The 26,276-nt window shown below is 39.4% G+C and overlaps 1 protein-coding gene across 1 annotated transcript; it reads left to right on the forward strand.

The window, feature by feature from the left end:
- Positions 1–19,792: 19,792 nt before the first annotated feature.
- On the forward strand, positions 19,793–25,397 carry LOC108665852. Its single transcript, XM_018152660.2, has 5 exons — positions 19,793–20,899; positions 21,591–21,696; positions 22,960–23,539; positions 24,048–24,155; positions 25,085–25,397. Exons 1-5 carry the CDS (start codon positions 20,450–20,452, stop codon positions 25,257–25,259), a joined length of 1,419 nt encoding a protein of 472 aa, XP_018008149.1. The 5' UTR covers positions 19,793–20,449; the 3' UTR covers positions 25,260–25,397.
- The last annotated feature ends 879 nt before the right edge of the window (positions 25,398–26,276 follow it).

Raw genomic sequence — 26,276 nt, forward strand, 5'->3', positions numbered from 1 at the left:
AGCCTTTGGTGGTAGCTTCAGTGCGACTGCAGAGACATGCGGTCTGTCGGCTGACAAGGATGTATGCGAGTCAGTTGAAGCAGCAGGGCTGACTGGTATCAGGCTTGGAGATCCGGAGGAAGTCCCGGGCATGCATGGTGTAGAGGAAGGCCACGTGTGAAACAGCCTTGGCGTTGACAGGTTTGAACAACCTCCGCATGCAGGCGCAGGGTATAGGGCTACGGCTTGGCGAGCTCCGTTTAGGGGCAGGGTGTAGGGCTACGGCTTGGCGGGCTCCGTACAGGGGCAGGGTGTAGGGCTACGGCTTGGCGGGCTCCATTTAGGGGCAGGGTGTAGGGCTACGGCTAGGCGGGCTCCGTTTAGGGGCAGGGTGTGGGGCTACGGATTGGCGGGCTCCGTTTAGGGGCAGGGTGTAGGACTGTAGGGCTAAGGCTTGGCGTTGGCGGCTCCGTTTAGGGGCAGGGTGAAGGGTTACGGCTTGGCGGGCTCCGTTTAGGGGCAGGGTGTAGGGGTTACGGCTTGGCGGGCTCCGTTTAGGGGCAGCCTCCGTTTACGCGATGCAGTGATCGTTGCTCCCGTGCGGAGTACACGTGAACTCTCTTAAGAGGTCGGTCAGAAGCTACTCATGGTCAGTTAGAGGTGATGGAGGACTAGTAGTTAGTAGGAATGATGTCCGTAGATCATGGCTTGTAAATAATGTAGGAAGTAACCGCATACATCAAATTGAAAGTGCACAAAGAGTTTTAAAATATTTTTAAACGAACTCGGACTCCTTGAACAAAAAAGTGAACTGCTGACTGTGATCGCAAACGAGTGTATAGAAATTATTTGTATTACAGAAACACTCCCTAAAAATCAGGGGGGGGGGAATTGTACCTGTTGAATTTCAGTTGCCAGGTTTCGATTGTTTTCATAACTTAAATGAAGAGCAGTGCAGTAGAGTTGTAGCACTGTGGGTGAACCTCCTTTGGGGCCCAGCAAGTTAAGTTATCGGCAGAGAATCATTCAGCTAGAGAATCAGTGTGGTGCGAACTTACTCTAAAAGGCAAGGATAACCTCCTCATAGGGGTCATTTATAGATCACCGAACATCCTCTGATAACAATAAAGTACTAAACAGCTTTTTACCGAGCATGACTTTCAGAAGGTTGCATACGTTGATAATTGGTGACTTTAACCATCTGAAAATAAACTGGGCAGATGGATCTACTCCAAGAAATGGGAATCACCCAGCATCCCTGTTCTTGGAGCCAAACCATTTTAGGGGAAACAGACCCCAATTATTCTAGATCTAGTGTTTACTAGTGAAGAATCAATGATAGACGAGCTTCGCCATGAGGCTCCGTTGGGCAAAAGCCACCACCAATCATTGTTTTTTCAGTATTAAGTGCTATGCAGAAGAGACGCTTAGGAAACGTGAACGTTTGAACTTCGCGAAAGGCGACAATGACAAACTCCGTGAAGCGGTCAATGCGGCGAATATTTCGGACTGTATCAAGGACATGAATGTGGCTGATTAATGGTCATTTCTCAAAGACACGTTTACGTCTGTAGTTAATGCCTGTATACCTAAGATTACGCTTGGGGGAGTCAAAAAGTCCCAGTGGATGAACAGTACAGTTATAGCTCAGTTAAAGACCAGGGCCTATACTTTCAAAAAAGTTAAGAGATCGTAAGTTTATCAGCCAATCATTGACGGCCTTTCAAGCAAAATCCAATCAATCATAGATAAGAAAATAGAGCGTAAGTACTTACGTTCACTTAGCGAGTTTTGAAAGTATGGTCCCACGAAGGAAGCATACAAGCGTTATTTACGAACTCGCAGCGATTCTGATTATAAGTTATAACCTGTATGCAAGAGCTCGAAATCAAGCTAAAAAAGTCTGTCGCACTGCAGTGAAAAACTTCGAAAGAAATATTGCTAAAAATGCAAAAAAAAATCCGAAAGCCTTCTTTTTGTACGTTAGTTCGAAGTGTAAGATAAACGACGGTATATCTGATTTGAAAGTAGACCAACGGAAGATATCCTCTGATGAGGGCAAGGTTTTGCCGTCAGATTGGAAAGAAGCTCAAGTAACACCTTTGTTCAAAAAAAGTGACAAGTAACCCGGGTAACTATCGCCCTGTCAGTCTGACAAGTGTTATTTGTAAGGTAATGGAATCTGTTGTGAGGGATAGGATTATCGATCACTTGACTGTTCACCATCTCATATCAGATTGTCAACATGGTGTTATTGCCGATAGATTCTGCACCACTAACTTATTGTCTACGTTGAACGATTGGACTCGCCTTTGTAAGATTTACACAGTCTAGTCTGGATTCAATAGCCAAGAAGCTTTGTAAGGTTTTCATTTATTTATTTATTCATTCTCCTGGTAGCAGTAACGACGAAGTAAAATTTGATCAGCAATAGTGATGAAGTAAAATAAGGTTGGCTTGCTCCGAGCGTGGCAAAGTTTAATGGGCTCCAGATGTGGTCTCCCAGGTGCTGCGACGTAGCCGTGACGCCAGACAACGTAGACGTTACGTATAATAAGTAACGTAGCACGGAGGAAAGGCTCGTCTACAGCACTGGACCCGAAACTTGAAAACGTAGATACTAAAAAGGCATAAACATTATCTCAGTCAGGTTCATACAGGATTTGACTATAAAATTAATAATCAGCAATTTCAGCAGCAAAGATCAAATTAACTCAGAATCCTTCCACTGACCTGAGGTTTATAATGTCCAGTGTTACGACTTTACGAAAATAGAATGAATGAAGAGTTTAATTTGAGAAATTTAGAGGAAATCAGCTAGAGGAGTAGGAAGTTGGACGGAAAAAGACAGCATGAATAGCTAAAGGTTTCACTGCGTGTTGAAAGAAGATGAAAGACTTAAATTAGGATTGCACGGCAAAAATAGAACTATTGATATTCGATAAACTTCAATTATACTTTGAAATGATTTAAAATATTTGATTTAATTTGATACGTATTTAGCAACCATATATTTAATAATTGATATATATTTGATATAGATAATAAAATAAATTTAATATATATATTTGAAATTAACTTAAAGTTTGCTATAGATTTGCAATATATTAGATATTAATTTGATGTAAATTTGCTTTGAATGATTAACTTAAAAAATGTGTCCAACTTCCCACAGGAGCAATAATAAGCACAGTTAGTGCAAACCAAACAAAAGGAAAATGACACGGCATTCGCACAAAATAAGGGACAGCGAATTAGGTTTATAGGAAGTTTGAGAAATACTTAATGAATGAAGAGTATGATGCTTTTGGAGACACTGATTAGTTGGCGGCACAAAACTGTAGTTCGTAAGTATCACAGAGTGACGACCACCACTCGGAACAGCCAAATGAATCTAAGAAAAATTTCACGAGCTTGTTCGCCCAGTTTCGAACATTGACTTGTCCGCACAAGCTGGACAAAAGGCAACCGCACTGCGTCGGAAATAAATAATTCGAGATTACCTCTATTATTATGGAAGATTGATAGGAAATAATATTTAGCTTTGAAATTAAAGAAATAATCGGTGAGAAATTTATAATTTCTCAAACCTTCTGGACGAAAGGTAGCCAGTGGATGCATTGTACCTCGATTTTTCCAAAGCATTTAGCAGTGTTCCGCATGAGCGGCTGTTACGTAAAGTGAAGTCCATGGGAATTGAGGGAAACGTACTTCAATGAATCAGAGACTTTTTAGTAGGTAGACGTGTAAGCATTAACGGAACCGTGTCAGACTGGGCATCAGTGCGCAGTGACGTGCCACAAGGAAGCGTTCTTTGGGCCTATATTGTTCGTTGCTTTTATAAATGATCTGCCAGAAGTAGTGTCCAGTGTGTGATCCATGTGTGCCGACGACACAAAAGTTTATAATACAGTGAAGGATGCGTCAAATAAAGCGCAATTGCAAGATGATCTTGACAGCTTAGTTAACTGGGCTGATATGTGGCAGCTGCGGTTTATTGCTGACAAGTGTAAAGTACTTCACCTCGGGAAGAACAATGAACAGCAAGATTACAGTATGAGAAGACATAGTTACAACGAGAGAGTAATGATTGAAAAGTCTAGTGTGCAAAAAGATCTCGTAGTTTATGTCGACAAGGAGCTGAAATTTTCTAAGCATGTTGAAATGAAAGCTAACACATCCAACAAACTTCTTGGTCTAATCAGACGCTCTTACGAGTTCCTAGATGCAGAAGCAATAAAGCAGTTGTTTGTTGCTGTCGTGCGCCCAAATCTAGAGTTTGGAAACGTTTTGTGGTCATCGAGATTTTAAAAAGGACAAAAATTTAATAGAGAATGTTCAAAGACGTGCAACAGGGATAATTCCAGGCTTGGCGGGCAAGTCCTGTGAAGAAAGATTAAAGACTATGAAGCTTACAAGCCTCAGTAATCGACGTCTGCGTGGGGACCTCATTGAAGTATATAAGTATACTCATGTTTATACAAAGTCCCCGAAGGATTACTAGAATTTGAAACAAGAACCAACACCAGGGGCCACGGCTATAAACTAAAAAAACTGCGCTGCAACTTGTCCACGCAACAACATTTCTTTTCGCTTCGAATCACCGACATGTGGAACAGCCTCCCCGATGACATCGTTGGCGCTCCGAGTATGAACGCGTTAAAGAACAGACTAGATAAAGCTACATGGAAAAATATGTGTTCAGACTTGAAATGCCTAGCACCATATCGAACCCGGTGGAAGTCTATATAGCTATTTCAAACTATCGTCAGCCTTGAAAAGATCCGGTCAAATGACACGATTTTAGATCTTCTGTGAACTAGTCACAAAAAGTTCAAGAATCGGCGACAGGCCACACCCGGCCTACTCCTTAGCGCCGACATCACTATGTTATGTTATGTTATGTTAAGAACTCAGAGTCACCAGTTGTCGGGTCTTTGAAAATGAGCTACGGGGCGAGGGTAACTCGAACATGGTGTACATGGTCGCTACATATGTATAATGGATTAGAAAATCCACATAAATTATTTGACTCAACCTGAACAATTACAGAAGCTCAATACAAACCAAAGAATTAACGAAAGTCTCAGATAGTAAAAAAATGGTTAGGCAAATGCGCAATGAAGCAATGGTAAAAAAAATCCAAACAAAACTTTTTTCCGGACAATTGGTCAACCTTTCCGAATTCTCCATCGATATTCTTCACAATTACACAATTTACCAAGAGAGAATTATGAACAGCCTTAATATATTCAGATATTTTCCTGAGTAAATTATTTATATTATGCATCCGTAAAATAAATATAGCATATACAGTGATTCACTTGTCGTTTTTCAGTCCACTTACCGTTTCTAGGACTAAAATGTGTCCCTTGGAACTGATACAACGATTTGACAATGACAGTGGCGTCCAAGCAGGGACGGAAAAACTTTACTCGACGACAAAAAAAAAGAAGCTCTGGCCATTGTATTTGCATTAAAAAATTTTCGTTACACTGCCATTGGTTACGAAGTGACGATTTAAACAGATCACAAACCTCTGGTATATCTCTTCTTTAACATAATGCCAGAAGATAATTTTTTGATTAATGGAGTCTAATGTTGCAAGTATTTGAGATATTATTATGCTAAATTAAGGGTTCATACCAGCTAAATTAAACGTTACATACGCAGTCAATGAAATATCTACCAGATATGACATTGATAATTAGTAGGTCAGTGCCAGATATATCCACTATAGCCACAAAATCAGGTAATATAATACATTCAAATCTTTGTTATTACCAACAATATACCTTCACTGGCAAATTAGTTTTGTCATGCACCGCTCCTGTTCCCTTCAAGCAATTTCTGCCCAGTATCAATTCTGAAGTTGATGTCGGAGCGATTGCTCTTACATGATACATTGTTCGATGTCTCATTGTGGCTACCACAAGAAAAGAGATAACGATTATAAGTAAGATTTATTAAGCGCTTTCTTATGTCAACTTGCACGTTAGTTCTCACGAATTTCATCGATATCTAGGGACTCTATACCAGTCTACCGGCAATCATCTCTATAGTTTACAGTACAGTGGCACGCAAATTTCACGAGTGAGTAGCTACACCGCAGTATTGCATGGCTCACTCGCTGCACTTGCAATACATTATAATCCTCATTGCCCCTCTAGCAGTCACACCGAATAGTGCAGAGACTCTGTGAACGAAAGTGCTTCTAGAGTTTACCTTTCAGGGCCTATAATTTAAAAAAAAGTTGAGAGATCGTAAGTTCATCAGCCAATCATTGACGGCCTTTCAAGCCAAATCCACCAATCATAGACAAGAAAATAGAGCGTAAGTACTTACGTTCACTTAGTGAGTTTTGAAAGTATTGCCTAGGTTCAAGTGACGTAAAAAGTTGGGCAAACTTCTTATTTTCTGCGAGAGTCAATTTGTTAGAATACCCAGAGTTCGCCGTCCAATAAAATTGTTAATACTAAGAAGCTAAGATGTTATTGCTAAGATTGTTTTTATTTGTGTTCATATAACCGTGAATTTGTTTTTAAATCAAATTATTATTTCTTGACTGTCTATTATCAAACTGTTAAGTCAAATTATTTGCTCTGGAACGCATAATTTAAATAAAATTTGTCCCAAATTTTCACCTATCTTCACATTTTTTCGAGTTCAAACAAGAAGAAGAAGAAGAAGAAGAAGAAGAAGAAAGTTATTTAAATTTGAGCTGTGTACACAAGCTATACAACGGCAATTTTATTTACTGAAATTTATGATGATGGGTCAGAATCGTTCTTTATGTACAAATTAAATATTTTTTTGGAGCACTGTGCCTGAGATTTCAGTATTTCACGTTAATTTTTTAACACTCATTTATCATTTTGGTTTACCTATGATTAGGCTATGATTGTTAGTTTTCGGAAAACCATGCCGGTGACTTCAATTCTCAGATGGAAAAATTCTCATCAGTGAATGTTCGAATTTCGCAGCGACCATATCGGGCATTATTTGAATTATTTTTATTTTCTATATAAAAATGTCTACAAACAAACAATAATATTATATTGTATATACGATTTGCCTCTGTAGCAATTTTAAACTCCTATAACAAGCCACTTTCAATGTACAATGTACATAATACCACTTGCTGTTGGCTACAGTTTAGTGTTGGTGGTTTGCTGCAACTGAACGTACCTTCGATTTGTACTTGATTGCAAATAGATTGAAAAACGCGGCGCTAAGAGAATAATTTTTCATCGCATTTGGGAAAGGCACGTGTAGGTAGTTTGATATCTAGCACAGTGGCATAAATGGCTAAAAAAATGAGCTTATACCTGTTCTGTCCACGTCCATTACGTAATTGCAGAGTTCATTGACGGTCCTGATATGGTTTTGATGTTAAGTAATATTGTCGTTGAAGATTCTGAGCTCCCAGAAAACTTTAACCAAAAGGCAGGCCATGATAAGTTTTATCTGGCATTCTAAGAGGTGCATTTGCTGGAATTTCACATTTTGAAGAATCTCAAACACGAAAATTTTTAGAAATTCGTTATCTGACTATGAATTTTAATGCATGAATACTTACCAAATAAGTTCCTTTCAGATAATTTTTCAAATCTTTCAATGTAATCAGAGTGTCTTCAAAGACATTAGAGATGGGAAAAAGTGAGAGGTATAACGCAATTTTATATTTAATGTTTAATTAAATTTTAAACCAAGACCAACCAAGATATGTACTTATTGACTTTCGATATCTAGAGATTATACTTAATTAATATTAATAAATGAATTATGAGTTGATGACCGCAAAATGTTAGCTTATAGCTATTCGTGGCCCTAAGCTTCTGATAATTTAGCCATTTCCCTAGTCCTGCTCATTAATCATGATTGATTGGACTATGAATCACTGGACGGTGGCTACTCATCAGTGTCACAGTCAACACTCCTACGTCACAATTGTAGAGTGACGCTCATCAGTGTCACAGTCAACACTCCTACGTCACAATTGTAGAGTGACGCTCATCAGTGTCACAGTTAACACCTTCCTTCATCACAATTGTGGAGCTGTCTCTTATACACNCTTCAACACAATTGTAGAGTGACACTCATCAGTGTCACAGTTAACACCTTCCTTCATCACAATTGTAGAGTATAGCACACAGCTCGGCTGGAACTGTCATCAGTCACGTATGATTCTTCAAGTCGATTGTAGGCCTGGCGTTAAAATTGACTTGAAGTGTTACCATGTAAGTGAATTTGACTGAAAGTATGACCGAGTAATAAGCATTATCTGAATGAAGATTTCTCAGGAGTATTTAGTTACAGTTTCTCCGCGTGGAGGTGTCGAACGCTACGGACTCAGTTATTCAGCAAAGTTCGGCTGTCGCGGTGATTGTTTGCAAGATGTGCCAGATGCTCGAAACTATAAAAATTATTCCGCGATCCTGTTGACTACAAATTCAGTTTTATTAAACTTTGACATAGAAAACAAAATTACTTAAAAATATCAGAATTTTTGGAAATTAAGTTTAGCAAATTATGTAATGCTTGGTAAATCAGAAGACCGTAACTTAAATCAATCAGATGACAGTAAGCGAGATCAATTTACTGGCTAATGCTGCATTTGTTAGAAGAGATAAAAAATTTCATGTGGTAAAATATTTTAAACTATATAAACCTCATTCATTGAAGGATTCAACCTTTCTTAAAAACAGATTGACGAAAATCCAAATCTTTTAAATTTAGGTTATCAGCCTTAGCCTTGACTTAGTCTCTGTATTTAATAGTTTAAAAAAAAATATAACTCAAATAAAAATAATTTGAATTTTGTCCAAATGCTTTGCAGAGAACAATTGGCTGTAAAGAGGAAGAAAAACAGATACCGAACATAATCAAGAAAAATAATGCCTGCCACCCTCTGTAGTTCGATGTTCAAATCTGCGCTTCCTTGTAATGCAACTCGGCAATTTTTATGCGTTTTATGGCCGAGCTTGAGCGTCTTTACGCTCGTGATTTTGGCTGTACAATCAGCAGCGTTGGTGACTCAAGACCGGCGACGTATGGCTGAAACTTATGACTCAGGGTCCCAGTATCTGAAGAGCGGAGGTCACAAAATTCCAAGTGTTGCTGAGCTCAGGAAAGGCACTCGGTTCTTACGTCGAGATTTGAGTCCGTTTTCTGAACGGGCCATCGAAGAGTGCAAATTGCGCGACCTCCGACGAGGCGATCTCGGGTGGCATGGAGTGGCTGAAGGGAACGCTTCAAGAACCCTTGTGGAAGATCAGGTATGGTTGCATGATGTAAATATATTTATGCAATTTTAGTCTGCATCGAAGATGTCAAAAACGAATCAATTTGAAGGGTTAAAACATTTGCAGATTAAGTAAAAAAAATGATAAATTTCGATCCAATGCGGCACATTAGTCGATAAAATGCAACTCAATTTAGAAAATTTGAATTCCTTGATGAAGAAAACAAACTGTTATTACACAATCATTTGGAAGTAAGACGCAAAGCTCACGAAATAAGAACAAAAAAATGGGAATGTTCATATACTGGAAGAGATATCATTTTGTTATTCATCACAAAAATCTAAGATAACCGTAAATTTTTATAGTCTCTGCTTGGTTATTTTGTGCGATCTTAGCCAGTCATTTTTAGCTCAGATTAAGATGAACATTTGGTGCTTAATAAAATTTTCGGAAGCTTGCGCTTCTTCGACGCCTAGCAAAAAAGTTCTGCACGAGTTCGACTTCAAACTTTGCATCTAAATTACAACAGCACAGCATCAATCTTCACCATTCTTGCGTTACGGTCGCTTATTTGGTGACATCCGTGAATTTAATTTCCGCCCGAATTAATTAAAAATTTTCGCTATTTTTCAACGGAACTGGCGACAGGAGGAAGTTTTGTCGAGGAAGAAGCGCCTCCTGCTCGAGTTCCCGGAGCAGTCAAGGATGATCCTGACGGTGGCGCTGCTGGTGCCGGCCGCATCCTACAGCTCTGGCAACGCAGGTCTGTCCATCAGTACAGCTCTGGCAACGCAGGTCTGTCCATCAGTACAGCTCTGACAACGCAGGTCTGTCCATCAGTACAACTCTGGCAACGCAAGTCTGTCCATCAGTACAACTCTGGCAACGCAGGTCTGTCCTTCAGTACAACTCTGGCAACGCAGGTCTGTCCTTCAGTACAACTCTGGCAACGCAGGTCTGGCCTATAGTACAGCTCTGGCAACGCAGGTCTGTCCATCAGTACAACTCTGGCAACGCAGGTCTGGCCTTCAGTATCTTCATCGACTCACTGCTGCCCGACCATGTTTTTTGCGCTCGTAAAATTTGAATTTTGTTGACAATTTGGGATTAATTTCGAATTAAATGAGAATTTCATTAATTAATTTCGTATTTTTTATTCAGTTGTGAGGTGGGGTCATCTATTAATGTTCGAATTATGTGTTGATTCACCATTGAGTTAATGTGAAAAGCGATGTTCAAATTTAGTATTAAGCGGCGACAATGATAAAACATAACATAGTGATCTCGGCGCTGGAGTGTAGGCCTGATGTGGCCTGTCGCCGATTCTTTTCCTTTTCGTGCCTTGTTCACAGAAGATCTAAAATCGTGTAATTTGACCGGATCTTTTCATGACTGACGATAGTTTGAAATAGCTACTAGACTTCCACCGGGTTCGATATGGTGCTAGGCATTTCAAATCTGAACATATATTTTTTCATAGCTTTATCTAGTCTGTTCATGAACGCGTTCATACTTGGAGCGCCAACGATGTCATCGGGGAGGCTGTTCCACATGTCGGTGTTGGAAATGGCGCGTGGAGAAGTTGCAGCGCAGTTCTTTTAGTTTATAGCCGTGGCCCCTGGTGCTGGTTCTTATTTCAATCTCTAGTAATCCTTAGGGGACCTTGTATAAACCATACTGAGGCTTTAAAGCTTCATAATCTCTAATCTTTCTTCATAGGACTTGCCCTTCAAGCCTGGAATTATCCTTGTTGCACGTCTTTGGATATTCTCTATTAAATTTTTGTCTTTTTCAAATCTCGGTGACCTCACAACGTTTGCAAACTCTAGACTCGGGCGCACGACAGCAACAAACAACTGCTTCATCGCTATCTAGGAACTCGTATGAGCGTCTGATTAGCCCAAGAAGTTTGTTGGATGTGTTAGTTTGCGTTTCAGCATGCTTAGAAAATTTCAGCTCCTCGTCGACATAAACTACGAGATATTTTTTCACACTAGACTTTTCAATCATTACTCTCTCGTTGCAACCATGTCTTCTCATACTGTAATCTGGCTCTTCATTGTTCTTCTCGAGGTGAAGTACTTTACACTTGTCAGCATTAAACCGCAGCTGCCACGTATCAGCCCAGTTAACTGAGCTGTCAAGATCATTGTGCAATTGCGCTTTATTTGACGCATCCTTTTTGTGTCGTTGGCATACATGGAGCACACTCTGGACATTGCTTCTGGCAGATCATTTATAAAAGCAACGAACAAAATAGGCCCAAGAACGCTTCCTTGTGGCACGCCACTGCGCACTGATGCCCAGTCTGACACGGTTCCGTTAATACTGACACGTTGCGTCTACCTACTAGAAAATCTCGGAGTACGTTTCCCTCAATTCCCAAAGACTTCACTTTACGCAACAGCCGCTCATGCGGAACACCGTCAAATGCTTTGGCAAAACCGAGGTACAATGCATCCATTGGCGCCCTTTCGTCCAGCAGGCGAGTCCAATCGTTCAACGTAGATAATAAGTTAGTGGTGCAAGATCTACCGGCAATAAATCCATGTTGACAATCTGATAGGATATGGAGAGCAGTCAAGTGATCGATAATCCTATCCCTCACAACAATTCCATTAGCTTACAAACAACACTTGTCAGACTGACAGGGCGATAGTTGCCGGGGCTGCTTTTGTCACCTTTTTTGAACAATGGTGTTACTTGAGCTTCTTTCCAGTCGGACGGCAAGTTCTGTCGTTCAAGGTTTTTTGAAAGAATACTGTCAATGGGCCGGCCAGAACGGCTGCTAATTATTTGAGCAATCTGGGATGGAAGCCGTCTGGTCTACATGTCTTGTTGGGATTTAGAGCTAACAGGCGCTTGAGAAACTCTTCTTCGTGTATTTCAAAACATATTAACTTCGAGCCGACTGGGCGCTTCTCAATATCTGGAATACTGTTCAAGTCTTCATCTGTGAATACACTGCAGAAGAACTGATTAAGAACGTTTGCCTTGCCCTCATCAGAGGATATCTTTCGTTGGTCTACTTTCAAACCAGATATACCGTCCTTTGACTTACACTTCGAACTAGCGTACAAAAAAAGGCTTTCGGATTCTTTTTTGCATTTTTAGCAATATTTTCTTCGAAGTTTTTCACTGCAGTGCGACAAACTTTTTTAGCTTGATTTCGAGCTCTTGCATACAGGTTATAATCAGAATCGCTGCGAGTTCGTAAATAGCGCTTATAGGCTTCTTTCTTGGTCTTTAGCTGAGCCTTAACTGCACTGTTCATCCACTGGGACTTTTTGATCCCTCCAAGCGTAATCTTAGGTACACAGGTATCAACTGCTGACATAACCTCATATAGAGAAGTTACTACGAAAGTACGAAGTATCACTAACAACAAATAAAACAGATATTTTACATTGGTAATCGGTAAACCTTGATCTCTTTCAGTATTGTTCGCGCTCTTCAAATATCTCTTCGTGATTCGTTTGCCGACGCAGCGTGTGACCTACCTCGGCATGAGGCCGGGTGAGCACCATCACTACCATCACCACATCCCTTACAACCCTCACACTTCCCACACACCTTCTGCACCACCTGCTCACGGGTACTCAGCACCAGCAGCAGCACCACCAGTTATGCCACCAGCACCAGCAAGCACCACTAGGGCACCATCGTTCGCCATCTACCAGCAGCCAGCAGCAGCAGCACCACCAGTTATGCCACCAGCACCAGCAAGCACCACTAGGGCACCATCGTTCACTATCTACCAGCAGCCACCAGCAGCAGCACCTCCCCCAGCAGCGTCTCCCTCGTCGAGCTACGCGACCTCGTACGCCAAGAGCGTCGACGCGCAAAGGAAGGCAGGGTTCGATGCCCTCGAGGCTATGATGGATGCGTGAGTATTGAAAACAGAAAAATCTATTGACTGCAGTAATCTTTGAAAATAAAGTTTAATAAATTATGATCGTTTTAATAATAAAACGATCATAATTTTTAATTAAACTTTAATAATTTTAATCAATAAAGATAATATATTTAATAATAATTTTAATAACTAATTTAATAATTTAATAAAACGATCATAATTTTTAATTAAACTTTAATAATTTTAATCAATAAAGATAATATATTTAATAATAATTTTAATAACTAATTTAATAATTTAATAAAACGATCATAATTTTAAACTAATTCGTTAAATTTTGCTAAAATGCCCTTCTAAGCAGTAGGCAAGAGTATAACTTATTTTATTGAAGAAGAATTGACAATTTTTACTGATTTATTTGCTGTTTACAAACGGTAGAGGAAAAGTGCGAGTGTTTAAAATATTTGTTAATATAAGGAGAAACAAAAATACAAGCTTCTTGAATCTCTCTAAATTATTTCACTATTAAACATTGCATTTCCAAGGTGAAACGCAAGCTGCTTTGCGCTTGAAAAATTTTCGTCTCCTTGACAATGGCGAAACGCCAGCCTCGTTAGTTCGCTGTTGATCTTCAGAGTCTGGTTCTTAAGGAGCACGTCAGGCTAGTGTCGCCTTCACGGCTATGGTTATGAAGGCAAACAAGGCTTTTTGAAAACCTGAAGTATGTCTGAAAGTCTGAAGTTTACTCTTTCACAATTGCTTGCCTTGCTCCACGAGAAAGCGAAGTGTGAAAGCTCTATGTATCAGTTTGATAAGGAAAATGTTCTGTCAGGATTAGAGAAAGGTTTGATTTACGAGATTAATTTTCAAAAATATCGAAATTTTAGTAAACATTTGTAGCACATAATTGATATTCATATATCTCATATATATGTTTTGCTTGCATAACTGATATTCCTAGATAAATAATGCAACCAAAAAGATTAGATGCAAACTTCGATTTTGAATCGTTGGCAAGCTCGAATATTCCACGAAACCAATAGTTATTTTTGTAAGAAAAGCACTGTCAGAGATGCTTGTATAGTTGTTAACTTTTGTTTTTGTTATGAAACGAATCGAATTGCTTGGTATGATTCTTTCTTTCACTACTCGGAATTTTTAATACGAGTACAAAGGGTGTCGATAAATGATTTATTTCACTTTTAATTCATTATAAATAGCGAATACAATTTGTAGAAACCTACTTCGCGTGACTTTCTTTTAACACGTTGACTTCAATTGCTTCATCTTGTACTATTATTTCATTTTTTGTACTTTTTTTAAGCAGGGTTGCCAGACGGTTATTTTTTCCGGACAAATTCCGTGATTTAGTTTTTCTCAATTGCGTTGGCCGGCTAAAATTTATGATAAGGGTACTTCCTAATTAAATTTTAAATACTGCGAAAAGAAAATAAATGGAATTTTTTTAGCGGAACCTACAAATAAACTAGTATATATTGAGTTATCGGCCTTTTTTTGGCCTTTTTTGTTCTCGGATTTGGCCGATTATAGGCAACCTGAATTATGTACCACTACGTCCTGGAGAAATACATTTCATGGTACGCATATGTACCACTTTGGAGTCAACGTGTTAAAGAAAAAGAATCTATGAGGTGTCACGAGCACCCCCCGTCATTGTTCTTAGATTGCAATTATTATTTTCAAGTTCATCGTAATAATTCCCTTGAAGCTCGACTGAAACCAAATGTATTTTGTAAAGAAACTAGAAATTCTTTCTCGCAGCTGCCAATTAAAAATTGCCTTCAATGGACACATGAAGCACTCACCCCCGAGCTCATTATCACAAATCATCCTTGTTTGAGATCGATTTTTAATTAATGAGGCGTCGTAGGAGCCGAACGAGACTTGATAAATATTTATTAGCTTCAACATCGTCATGCGTCTTGTTGACAACGTACCTCAACGCTCAGAATATTGTATGGGTCGATCGTTGTCCAAATAGTAATACACTTTCTGCTTTTGAACTGAAACTTCCTTCTACCCGACCAACCTAGTTCAGAATACCCACATAAGGCAAGAAAAAAAAAATCAGGCTAGAAAAAAAAAATCAGGCGAGAAAAAAAATCAGGCGTGCAGCAGGCGAGAGAAAAAACGTACCCAATCAGGCGAGAAATGCATCGCTCTTTGTACAGTGTCAATCATTCCACCGATTGCCGCGTTAGAAAGCATTTTTAAAATTGTGGACCTATACTGTCTGAAGTTTATATATTATAGGAAGAGTTTGCTTAAGATTTTATGTGATGAAATTATTATGGTGGCTAAATAATTTGAATATTGGTGGCAAATTATGGATGTTAATTTGAAGTATATTAAATATTATTGCCAAGGCACCCAATTTTCCCCCACAGGGCTGGTCTGCCGGGGCGGTGGTGTCTCCTGAAGGCTGTGTGTGCCGTGGCTGCAGAGCCTCTCAACGACCTCGGCCTGCTGGGGGACATGATCAGCATGTTCCTAGCGTGAGTGATGAGCATGTTCCTAGCGTGAGTGATGAGCATGTTCCTAGCGTGAGTGATGAGCATGTTCCTAGCGTGAGTGATGAGCATGTTCCTAGCGTGAGTGATGAGCATGTTCCTAGCGTGAGTGATGAGCATGTTCCTAGCGTGAGTGATGAGCATGTTCCTAGCGTGAGTGATGAGCATGTTCCTAGCGTGAGTGATGAGCATGTTCCTAGCGTGAGTGATGAGCATGTTCCTAGCGTGAGTGATGAGCATGTTCCTAGCGTGAGTGATGAGCATGTTCCTAGCGTGAGTGATGAGCATGTTCCTAGCGTGAGTGATGAGCATGTTCCTAGCGTGAGTGATGAGCATGTTCCTAGCGTGAGTGATGAGCATGTTCCTAGCGTGAGTGATGAGCATGTTCCTAGCGTGAGTGATGAGCATGTTCCTAGCGTGAGTGATGAGCATGTTCCTAGCGTGAGTGATGAGCATGTTNAACTCTCTACCACCACCATCATCACCACCCATAACTCTCTACCACCACCATCATCACCACCCATAACTCTCTACCACCACCAACATCACCACCCATAACTCTCTACCACCACCATCATCACCACCCATAACTCTCTACCACCACCATCATCACCACCCATAACTCTCTAATCACCGGCAGTCGAGAGTTGCACGCAGTTCCCAGGGCCGCTCTCACGCGTTAAGAAGTCCCAGCATTTACCGTTGTTTGTTGCAGCGCGGGCTACGGTAGCGGCTCGGACGACCTGCTGGAGTACGTGATCGCTGAGGAGGTGGGGCTGTACGATGGGGACTGCCAGTCCCACTTCCCACAGTGTCCCCTGGACCTCACCCACCTCCTTGAGAGAGGACTGGGCGCCCTCTACGAGAAAAACGGTGCCCAAGAGGGAAAGAAAGCTTCCCAGGAGGGGAAACTTTCACCTCATGAATGGAAAAATGATTTACATGAAACGAAGCATGTTTATTTTGAGGAGAACCACATCGCTGGTGGGGAGAAGAATTCAGCTCATAACGAGGAAGAAATACCATTCTTCGAGAGAGAGAAGTCATTAAATGGAGCAAGGATCTTCCCTAATGAGGAGCGACGTGTAGAATTTGGGGTAAATAATTCCTCGCTCTTCCTCCCCACGACTGGGGAGCTGTCCCCTGACGACTATGAGTTGTACTACGAGTATGAGATGGTGTGATATATATGGCATGGCATAAAATATATGGCATGGTATGCAATATATGGCATGGTATCAGATGATATGGGCTGGTGCGAGATGTTACTACTAGAAACTACTAGATGGAAACAAGGAAATAAAATGATAAAATGTCGGCTGTACACTCTCGTATAATATTCGAGTTGTAACTATGTATTACATTCCTACTAATTAATAGTGCTAATTTATATCACTTTTCCTTGATGAAATAATTTATTCCCAGATTTATGGTTTGATTATTAATTTCAATACTATATTAAGAAATTTTTATTGGTTCTATTGTATAAGTTTTATTTTGAAATGAAAGATTTTTTCTTTTATTGCGAAACGAGGGATTTCTTAGTTGTATTTTATGGAGAGTTGAAGTATTTCATGAAGAGAAGAATATTCTTTTGCAAACCATCCAGAATTTGAATAGAAATCGAGGGGAGACGGAAAATTAGGTGAAAAATTTGACCGCAAAAGAAATCAACAGGAAGACCAGGTGGATTGAATAGTATATGAGAGATGACGCTGGATTCTGAGATAAAATTTTGATTGGGGAGAATTTGGTAAGGAATAGAAAGAGATAGCAGTGGATGACACTGGATAATCATAGATAAAAATGAATAGAAATGGATAGAAATTCTTCATTGATTGAGACCCAAAAATGGACACGTGTTGCTCCTGAAATGAGCAAAGAAAAAGCACGAAGAAAATTTTGGATAAAGAAGTTTTTGGTGAAAACCTTTTTGAGATGCACGGGGAAAATGATGTATGGATAAGCGGTGATCACTTGTGATGGTTTATACATAAGTTCAAAACCTGTATAGAGGATTGCACTGAAGAGTTAAAATACGTAAAAATATGACGAAATATCATCATTAAAACCAAACAGGAACTCAAGGGAGACTTGAGAGGAAGTTCAGGCCAAACCAACGATACGCAAATTCATTTTGCCGTTTATCGAATGACAAGAAAAATGACAAGAAGAACTTAGAAATAAGAAGGACTTAAAAGATATGTTTAATTTGTATCCCCAATGCACATATGCAAGATAACGCACATCTCATTACGGTGCTTAGTACCGCGGCGACGCGCATGACGCACTGCGTATAAAAGCGGCCGTCCCGCGCGCCCGCCGAGTTTTGCGACAACTGAGCAGCGGTGTCGCGTTACCTGACCACGCTCTGCGCTGTTGTGCGCTTATCTTACGTAAAGTATACGAGTACTTATCTTAAGTAGAGTATACGTGCACTTATCTTACGTAGAGTATACGTGCGCTTATCTTACGTAGAGTATACATGTACTTATCTTAAGTAGAGTATACGTGCACTTATCTTAAGTAGAGTATACGTGCACTTATCTTAAGTAGAGTATACGTGCACTTATCTTACGTAGAGTATACGTGTACTTATCTTACGTAGAGTATACGTGCACTTATCTTACGTAGAGTATACATGTACTTATCTTACGTAGAGTATAGTGCATTTATCTCACGTAGAGTAAACGTGCACTTATCTTACGTAGACTATATGCTTGTTTATCTTATGTAGAATTTACGTTCACTTATCTTACGTTGAGTATATTTGCATTTATCTTACGTGGAGTATACGTTCGTTTATCTTACGTAGAGTATACGTGCATTTATCTTACTTTGAATATGCGTTCATTTATCTTGAGTAGAGTTTGCGTTCACGTATATTACGTAGATGATACGTTCATTCATCATACGACGGTACGTGTGCCTATCTTGAACCCATTTTCTGTAGCGTACGTGTCTTGTTCTTATATTTTTCTTGTATTACGTATAATGGATTACTATGTTTTGGATGTTCTATGCAATACCTATGCCTAAGCTCACGTAAATCATAAATGCATTAATTATATACGATACAACTTTTATATATCCATTTTGATAACGTCGCTTATACTGCAGGTGTTGTAAACGTGTGCTAGAGGTGTTGCAGCTGTCGCTATATTGTATAGTTGTTGTGACACACATTCAACATAATTCAATATAATATGTATTATTATGAAAGGTTATTTGATATACCTATGCAATACCCTTACTAAAGATTAAGTATACCGTTTGGGTGAACCATTTATTTATCGATTTGGAACATCATTCATGCCTGTATTGTATTATTTACTACCTTTCTATAAATGGTCATCTAGCTGTTATACAAATTTTAAGCGAACTATTATGCACAAAAAATGTAACATTAACTCCTTATAGTACACTTTCAAAATGAAATGTAAATTGGCATTTCTACTATGCCCCTGTTCAATTTTTCAAGGCTCGACCAATGGCTTACTTACAGTCACAAAATTTACTTTCGTATAGAAAATACCAATTACCTAAAATATCATCAAACCTAAAGTCCACTGCAACACAAAACAAGTTTCCAAAATAAACAATAATACTGGGGCTACATTCAAGAGTTTTCGGCTGCAGAAGTTGGCGTTCAGGCCCACGAGGTTCAAAGATCTATCGCTTTATTCGCTGAGCATCGCCCAGGAGCTTCAATGCTCTCTGCTCAGACCGCATTTGCATAATTGCCCGGGCTAAAAAATTACGGTAGGGCTCAAGTTCGTTGCGCTTTTGCCGAATTCGACGGAAATTCCCTATTAACGGGCACCAATGACACTACCATTGCAATCAGGAACTTACGAACAACTGTAACCCTTGCACCAAACTGTGGAACTTAGGAACAACTGTAACCCTTGCACCGAACTGTGGAACTTAATTAGGAACAACTGTAACCCTTGCACCGAACTGTGGAACTTAGGAACAACTGTAACCCTTGCACCGAACTGTGGAACTTAGGAAAAACTGTAACCCTTGCACCGAACTGTGAAACTTAGGAACAACTGTAACCCTCGCACCACACTGAAACTTACGAACAACTGTGACCCTTGCACCATACTGAAACTTACGAACAACTGTAACCCTTGCACCACATTCTGAAACTTACGAAAAACTGTAACCCTCGCACCGCCTCGTAAAACTTTACGAACAGCTGTGACTCGCAAATCTCATGACGCAACAATGACCTTTCCTTGTGAGAGCCAAAAACATTACAACGACCATTTCGTTGAACTAGTGAAATTCATAACGTGATATTGACTTTATCTTGTAAAAATTGAAATTTAGTGCGCGCATGTGATTCCTGCAGGTCATCGTGAAACTCATATTACAACCATGACTTGTACCTTCAAACTTCACAGTTTAAATTCCGGTTCAACAACGATTTGGTAATGAAATTACCACTGCAGGTAATTACCACTGCTCTTCTATTGGAAATTGTACTGCAGGATAAATCCTCCAATAGAAGCCTTACAATAGACGTTCAATAAAATTATGATTATTTCATGAGACTAAAATCTCTTCTTGCAGAAATAAACCAAACTAATGACAAAAAACGACTATACATGCAATCATGATTCTGTCAATTTTCCACGCTTTTGGCTTTCCACGGCAAGCATGAACTCTTTATGTACAACTTTTCGTTACTTAAGTCATATTGCGCATTTGTTTAGAAATTTGAGTTATCGATTGTAATCTTTTTCATTCAGTCGTTAGATCAGAGCTTCACTTGACTCTCAACTATAACGATGCAAGAAAGCAGCTGAGAAAGGCAAGCAATCTTCGGCATGACCAATTCTAGAAACCTGTTCATTTCCGACAAATTCCAGTTCTGCGATAACTCGTGCTTAGTTCCTCCATCGGCCGAAGCGAATGCAGTCTCGGAGAAACTTGAGCCATTCCAGATGTCATCACACGGACTCAGTCTATCGCAATATATCCGAAAATTTACCGTTATCTCTTCAATTTTTTCCGTCAAATCTGTCAGGAAGACACGTCTTTTCGTCGGCACTCGAACTTGCCTCGTTGTAGTCTTGGTAATTTGTATGTGCTGGTCGTTGGAAAACGTCGATGGCTTCGTCTTGAGTCCTGTAGAGCCGGCAGCGCTTGTGGCCTCGAGGGCCCTCAAGGGCGCACCGAAATGCGTGGGTGGTGCACGCCACGGCCGCGTCAGGGGAGATGTTGGAGCGCTGCTCAATCATCACAACCAGGGTCTTGCCTCAGGATATCAAGAGCCGGTAAGATGAATGTTATGAATATAATGAAGTACTATTAGCAGAAAATTAATATTTTCACTATAGATTTACGTTTAGTAAACATTAGTTTCTGTCCTTACATCATCTGGAAATTGTCTCGTATGCCACAAGATAGCTATTACATTTGCGAAATTATTGAATTAATGTTTTATATTAATTGTTTATTCATTAAAAAATCCACCTCAGGCTTTGTCCAGCTGGTGAAGTGTATTAAAAACCCATGTTATATTGAGCCTAGATTTTGACGGAATAGATAATTGAATTTATAAGTGAATTCATTGACCTGCTGACGCACACTGATCTATTATACTTGTAGTATATGATTAGAATATAAAGTTAGTAATTAGAAATTTGTTTAAAATTACGAATTTTAGCGATATTTGTAAATTTCTGTGTATTGATTTGAATTTTATGCTGAGTTTTGAATTTATCTGTTAGTTTATAATTGAACTATTAAAAAATAAGTGACCAAATTTTAAATTATAAAAACTTTTGGATAAATTGGTCAAAATTCGAAATGCAAACCCCATTTACATAAGCTAAGGAAGCTCAAATGTTATTGTAGGCGAGTAAAATTTATTATCCAATGAATGAATATAAAATGTAATTCTTACCTAATTTATTTGCTCAATTAGAATTTTTTATATTTTCCAAACAATTTATTTAATTTCAGGTAAAAGACAGGAAGAAAAGATACTTGGCCTTTCCCGACGATTCGACACTGACGTTCAAAGTTGCTTTCTCAATTCCAGTTGGTAGCATGTACAACGGAAACAAGTGTGAGCCATGTATTTAAATAATTCAATTTTAATTTTATATTGAATTATCAGCCTAGTTACATCTTGCAAACTTTTCTGCTTACATGTAATTTTACTCGATTCTTCTGTTTGTAAAAAACAGCTGGAATGAAATAATAAACTTGAGTATTAACATTAAATCGAAATTCCTACAGTTTGAATAAAACTATACATCGAGTTAAAATTGTCATATTTCTGTATATATATAATGCAATCTAAAATCGATAACCAGAATAGAATTGAACACTCTTTCGGAGTATAGAAGTGACGAAGCATAAGCCGAGCATATTTTTTGTGAAATTACGTATAAAAAGAAATAATTTGATGCTTAATTTTGAGCTAAACGTAGGAGATGATTTAGGATCTACGAATAGTAAACGTGAGAAGACGGAAAACATTAGAATTGTTAAGAATTTCCTCTGGCATTTTCCGTAAAATTCTGATCTTGTATAGTTTTTATGGAAAGAAAGTAACTTAATCTTTTACGTTATAAACCTATTAGGGCAACGTGGGGCAGCGCGCCCCCCCACTTTTTTTAAACTAAATTTTTGATGAAGTTTTAATTGATACGAGGTGGTTCTTTGTTTTGTTTAAAGGTGCAACTAATGAGGAATGTATGATGTGAATTAGACGCCTATAGAGTTATTAAGTAATTTCAAAATCTTCATCTATATTAATGGAAAAAAACTTTATTTAGCGGCAAAAAAATTTTTATCTAGACTAAAACAGTTATTCGCAAAGAACTTAATAACGCAAACATTTAGCAAAACGTAAATCCGTACACTTCATCCCAGTGAAACTGTCGACCGGCGGTAGAGAACACGGACCAATATCTGCCATACTTAGCGAGAAACCCGCTATGGGCCCGTGACCCGCAGTGGGCTCGCTGCCCCATGTTACCCTATATATGATAACAATTAGGTGCGAGCCAAAAAGCATATAACTTTAAAATACGATCGAAAGAATAGGTAGTGACAGGAGCAGTCCCAGAGGAGCTTGAATATAGCCGATCGAGCTTAGAACTTATTCCAACGTTGATATGTATGTGTTTTGAAATAGTTAATACATTAGTTTTTAACACTTTTAGTTGATATTTTCATGCCATTATTTTGGCAAAGCTCGGCAAATTTGTTAACATATGCATCATCTAATACATTGAATAGGTTTCTATCGTAGACAATTAAATGCACTATACCTTATTCAAGACACAGCTGATCACTTTTCTCCCCCATTTCCACTTTTCAGTGCTGGAGAAGTACATAGAGTACGCATTCATCATACAGTTACCGACAGAGAAGTTGATATTCACGGGGCTCCATGACGTGTTCCATTACCCTGGCAAAGCCAAAGGCCCGCACGACAAAGGCTACGGGACACCTCGCCCGGAAACAGTGCTGCTCCACGGGTCCGAGGGCGCAACATACGGACGACCAAACTCACACACGAGAATAATTGCGGATTATGGAAAACCGGATGAACAAAAGCAGGATTCCGGCACGAGTTCTTACAGCAAATTGCAGAAAGACTTGTTAGGTTCAACACTGAGTGACTACGAGCTGCAAGTGAACTCATTACTCCATCCTGATCTGACATCACTAAGTGAAAACGCAACGCAGCTTCATGAATATCATGCAGCAACTTTTCATGAATCAGACCTGGGTCTTCTACCTGAGAATATTACGTTGAGTCACAATGAATATGAAGAGGATTTGGATGATTGGATGCAACCACATGGAAGTCAACAAAATCTTCACGATGTCATCATGTCACCGCTTGACCACCAGAGGCTGCTTGGCTTCAAGTCCATCGAAAAAACTTTCGACGGGTAAATACATATGATTTTATATTTAATAAAAATTTCGATAGTTGGAATAAATGTTAAGATCCAATGATATTATCATATATATGCCTGCATCTAAGTGACAAAACGATGATGTATAAAATAGAAAAGATAAAACTTACGATATATCACCCTTTGCATGAAGATGCATAGGAATAGCAATACTACATGCTTATCACCACAAAATTTCACTCAGAAAGTTCGAGCGGAACGCACATGTTTAATTAATTTCCTGTGTCCAGTTGTATTTGGGAAGCTGGCCGTATCAGAACTAGACTTAATAAAAGCTTATTTTTTTTCTTATTTATGAAGCAGAAGTCGACGCGACCCGAGCGAATTTAAAAATAAACTTTTTCGTTCGTCCGCCTTCACAAACTTTGCGCGTAGCACCACAATCTGAATTATCAACACAATTTGAATTAGCAACATTTAACATGAATAGTAACAAAGTACACAAAGGTACATAACAAAGGCACCCAATGGTCCCCCACAGGGCGGGTCTGCCGGGGCGGTGGTGTCTCCTGAAGGCTGTGTGTGCCGTGGCTGCCGAGCCTCTGTCAGAGTTCGGGCTGCTGGGGGAGATGCTGAACCTGTTCCTGGCGTGAGTGCAAACACGGCGCGCTAGGCCGGCTTATAGGCGGCCATAGACTTGTGCATGGTTGGCCGCTCATACCGCATGGCATTACGTTCCTCTCACGTAATGGCTGGCGGCCAATTATTGCATGTCATGATGGCTGGCGGCCAATTATCTCCTGCAATGTTGGCTGGCGGCCAATTATTGCATGTCATGATGGCTGGCGGCCAATTATCTCCTGCAATGATGGCTGGCGGCCAATTATTGCATGTCATGATGGCTGGCGGCCAATTATTATACGTCACGATGGCCGGTGACCGAATATATCACGTGCAATGATGCTCGGCGATCAATTATTTTATCAAAGATTCTGATAAAGCGTAAAAAATATAACTCACTACTCACTGCAGTGAGTGACAGAGAGCGCATTTTCTCGTCGACGAAAACGTGAAGTCACGGACGGATAGACGGACAGACAGACGGACATGACGAGCACAACAGGGCATTTTTCCAATAAATGAGAAAATGCGCTAAAAATGGTCATGCATGATGACGGCAAACGCTGCCAAATGGACTCGGTAGTTGCAATATTTATTTATATTGAATTTATAAATGCTATCCTGACATGCTTCTATGGACGAAAAATTAAATGTTTTTTCACTCTCATGGTAATAAATGCTCATACAAACCATGTGCTGCCCAACCTGAATGGATAATATGTTTGTTCGTTACCGATTTAATTATCGTTGAAAACCATGGCTAACATGTCGCTTTAATATATTCTAATATAATAAATGCTCATAGATGGTGTCTGAATTTTGGAAATCAATAATAAAAACAAACGAATAAGCTATACAATCTAGTTAGCATGCAAGGATAGGTTCTTTATTGTATTAATTTTCACAAAAGAGCGCATAACCTGACTGAGAGCTGATTTTATTCTTGGATATCGGTAGAGCTGGATACGGAGATGGATCTCCAGCGCTGGTGGAGTATATGATTGCCGAGGAGATCGGTTACATGGATGGATCCTGCGACCGGCACTTCCAGGCGTGCCCGGTGGATCTGGTGGATCTGCTTGCGTCTGGAGCGTCAGTCCTTGGCGGAGGATTGTCATCTGCTGCTGCGTAGATGCATTTTAATATTTTAATTTAGTTTATGGCTTGTGATGACTGAAGCACTTCCCGGTGGATCTCGTGGATAAGAAAATCTGGTGGACAGGTGGATCTGGTGGACAGGTGGATCTGGTGGACAGGTGGATCTGGTGAACAGGTGGATCTGGTGGACAGGTGGATCTGGTGGACAGGTGGATCTGCTGATCAGGTGGATCTGGTGAACAGGTGGATCTGGTGGACAGGTGGATCTGGTGAACAGGTGGATCTGGTGGACAGGTGGATCTGGTGATCAGGTGGATCTGGTGGACAGGTGGATCTGGTGGACAGGTGGATCTAGAAGGTTAGATCGCTTTTGAAACATTGATCGTGACTGAAGGTACGAGCTTCATTGAAACTTTTCATCCCCTATATATATATTGATACATTGGTTAATATCAGAATCTATCCTATCTGGGGAGGATTGATCCAAAATGAAAAAGGTTAATTTCGTGTATTGGATTATGTCGAGCATATAGGAGACTTAACCTTCGTAATAGGATTTATCGCTGAAGGGTTTAGATTGTTTATTCGTGGAACTTGATATTTTTTGAATATTTTTTATTCAAAAATATCAAGTTATTATTAGAGTTATTATTTTATTGTTTTTATTTTTTATAATGAGTTTTTATTCATAATACTGATGGAAAATAAATGTCCCTAAAATTATTCATAAAATCAGAAATACGATGAATCTTTGCAAGTGAAATACTCTTATTCTGGGAAATTCTGATCCGATCTCATTTATTTAAATGTTGCAGATAAAGTCGCTTCAGCTAACAGACTTGACGAGTGGGGAGCTCTTGTAAATAGGGAAGAAATTATTTTATTCGTTACCTACAGATTATTATTATAGTAATATAATTACGTATAATCATTATGTTAGATTATAATGTATATTAATATAATAATAATTATATCAATACAGCAAGTTATAATCATAATAATTTTGAATTAGCCTGTGGAATGAGTTGAAAGAAAATAAAAGAGGAATATA

The sequence above is a fragment of the Hyalella azteca genome, unplaced genomic scaffold (assembly GCF_000764305.2).
Source record: "Hyalella azteca isolate HAZT.00-mixed unplaced genomic scaffold, Hazt_2.0.2 contig3147, whole genome shotgun sequence".
Lineage (NCBI taxonomy): Eukaryota > Metazoa > Arthropoda > Malacostraca > Amphipoda > Hyalellidae > Hyalella > Hyalella azteca.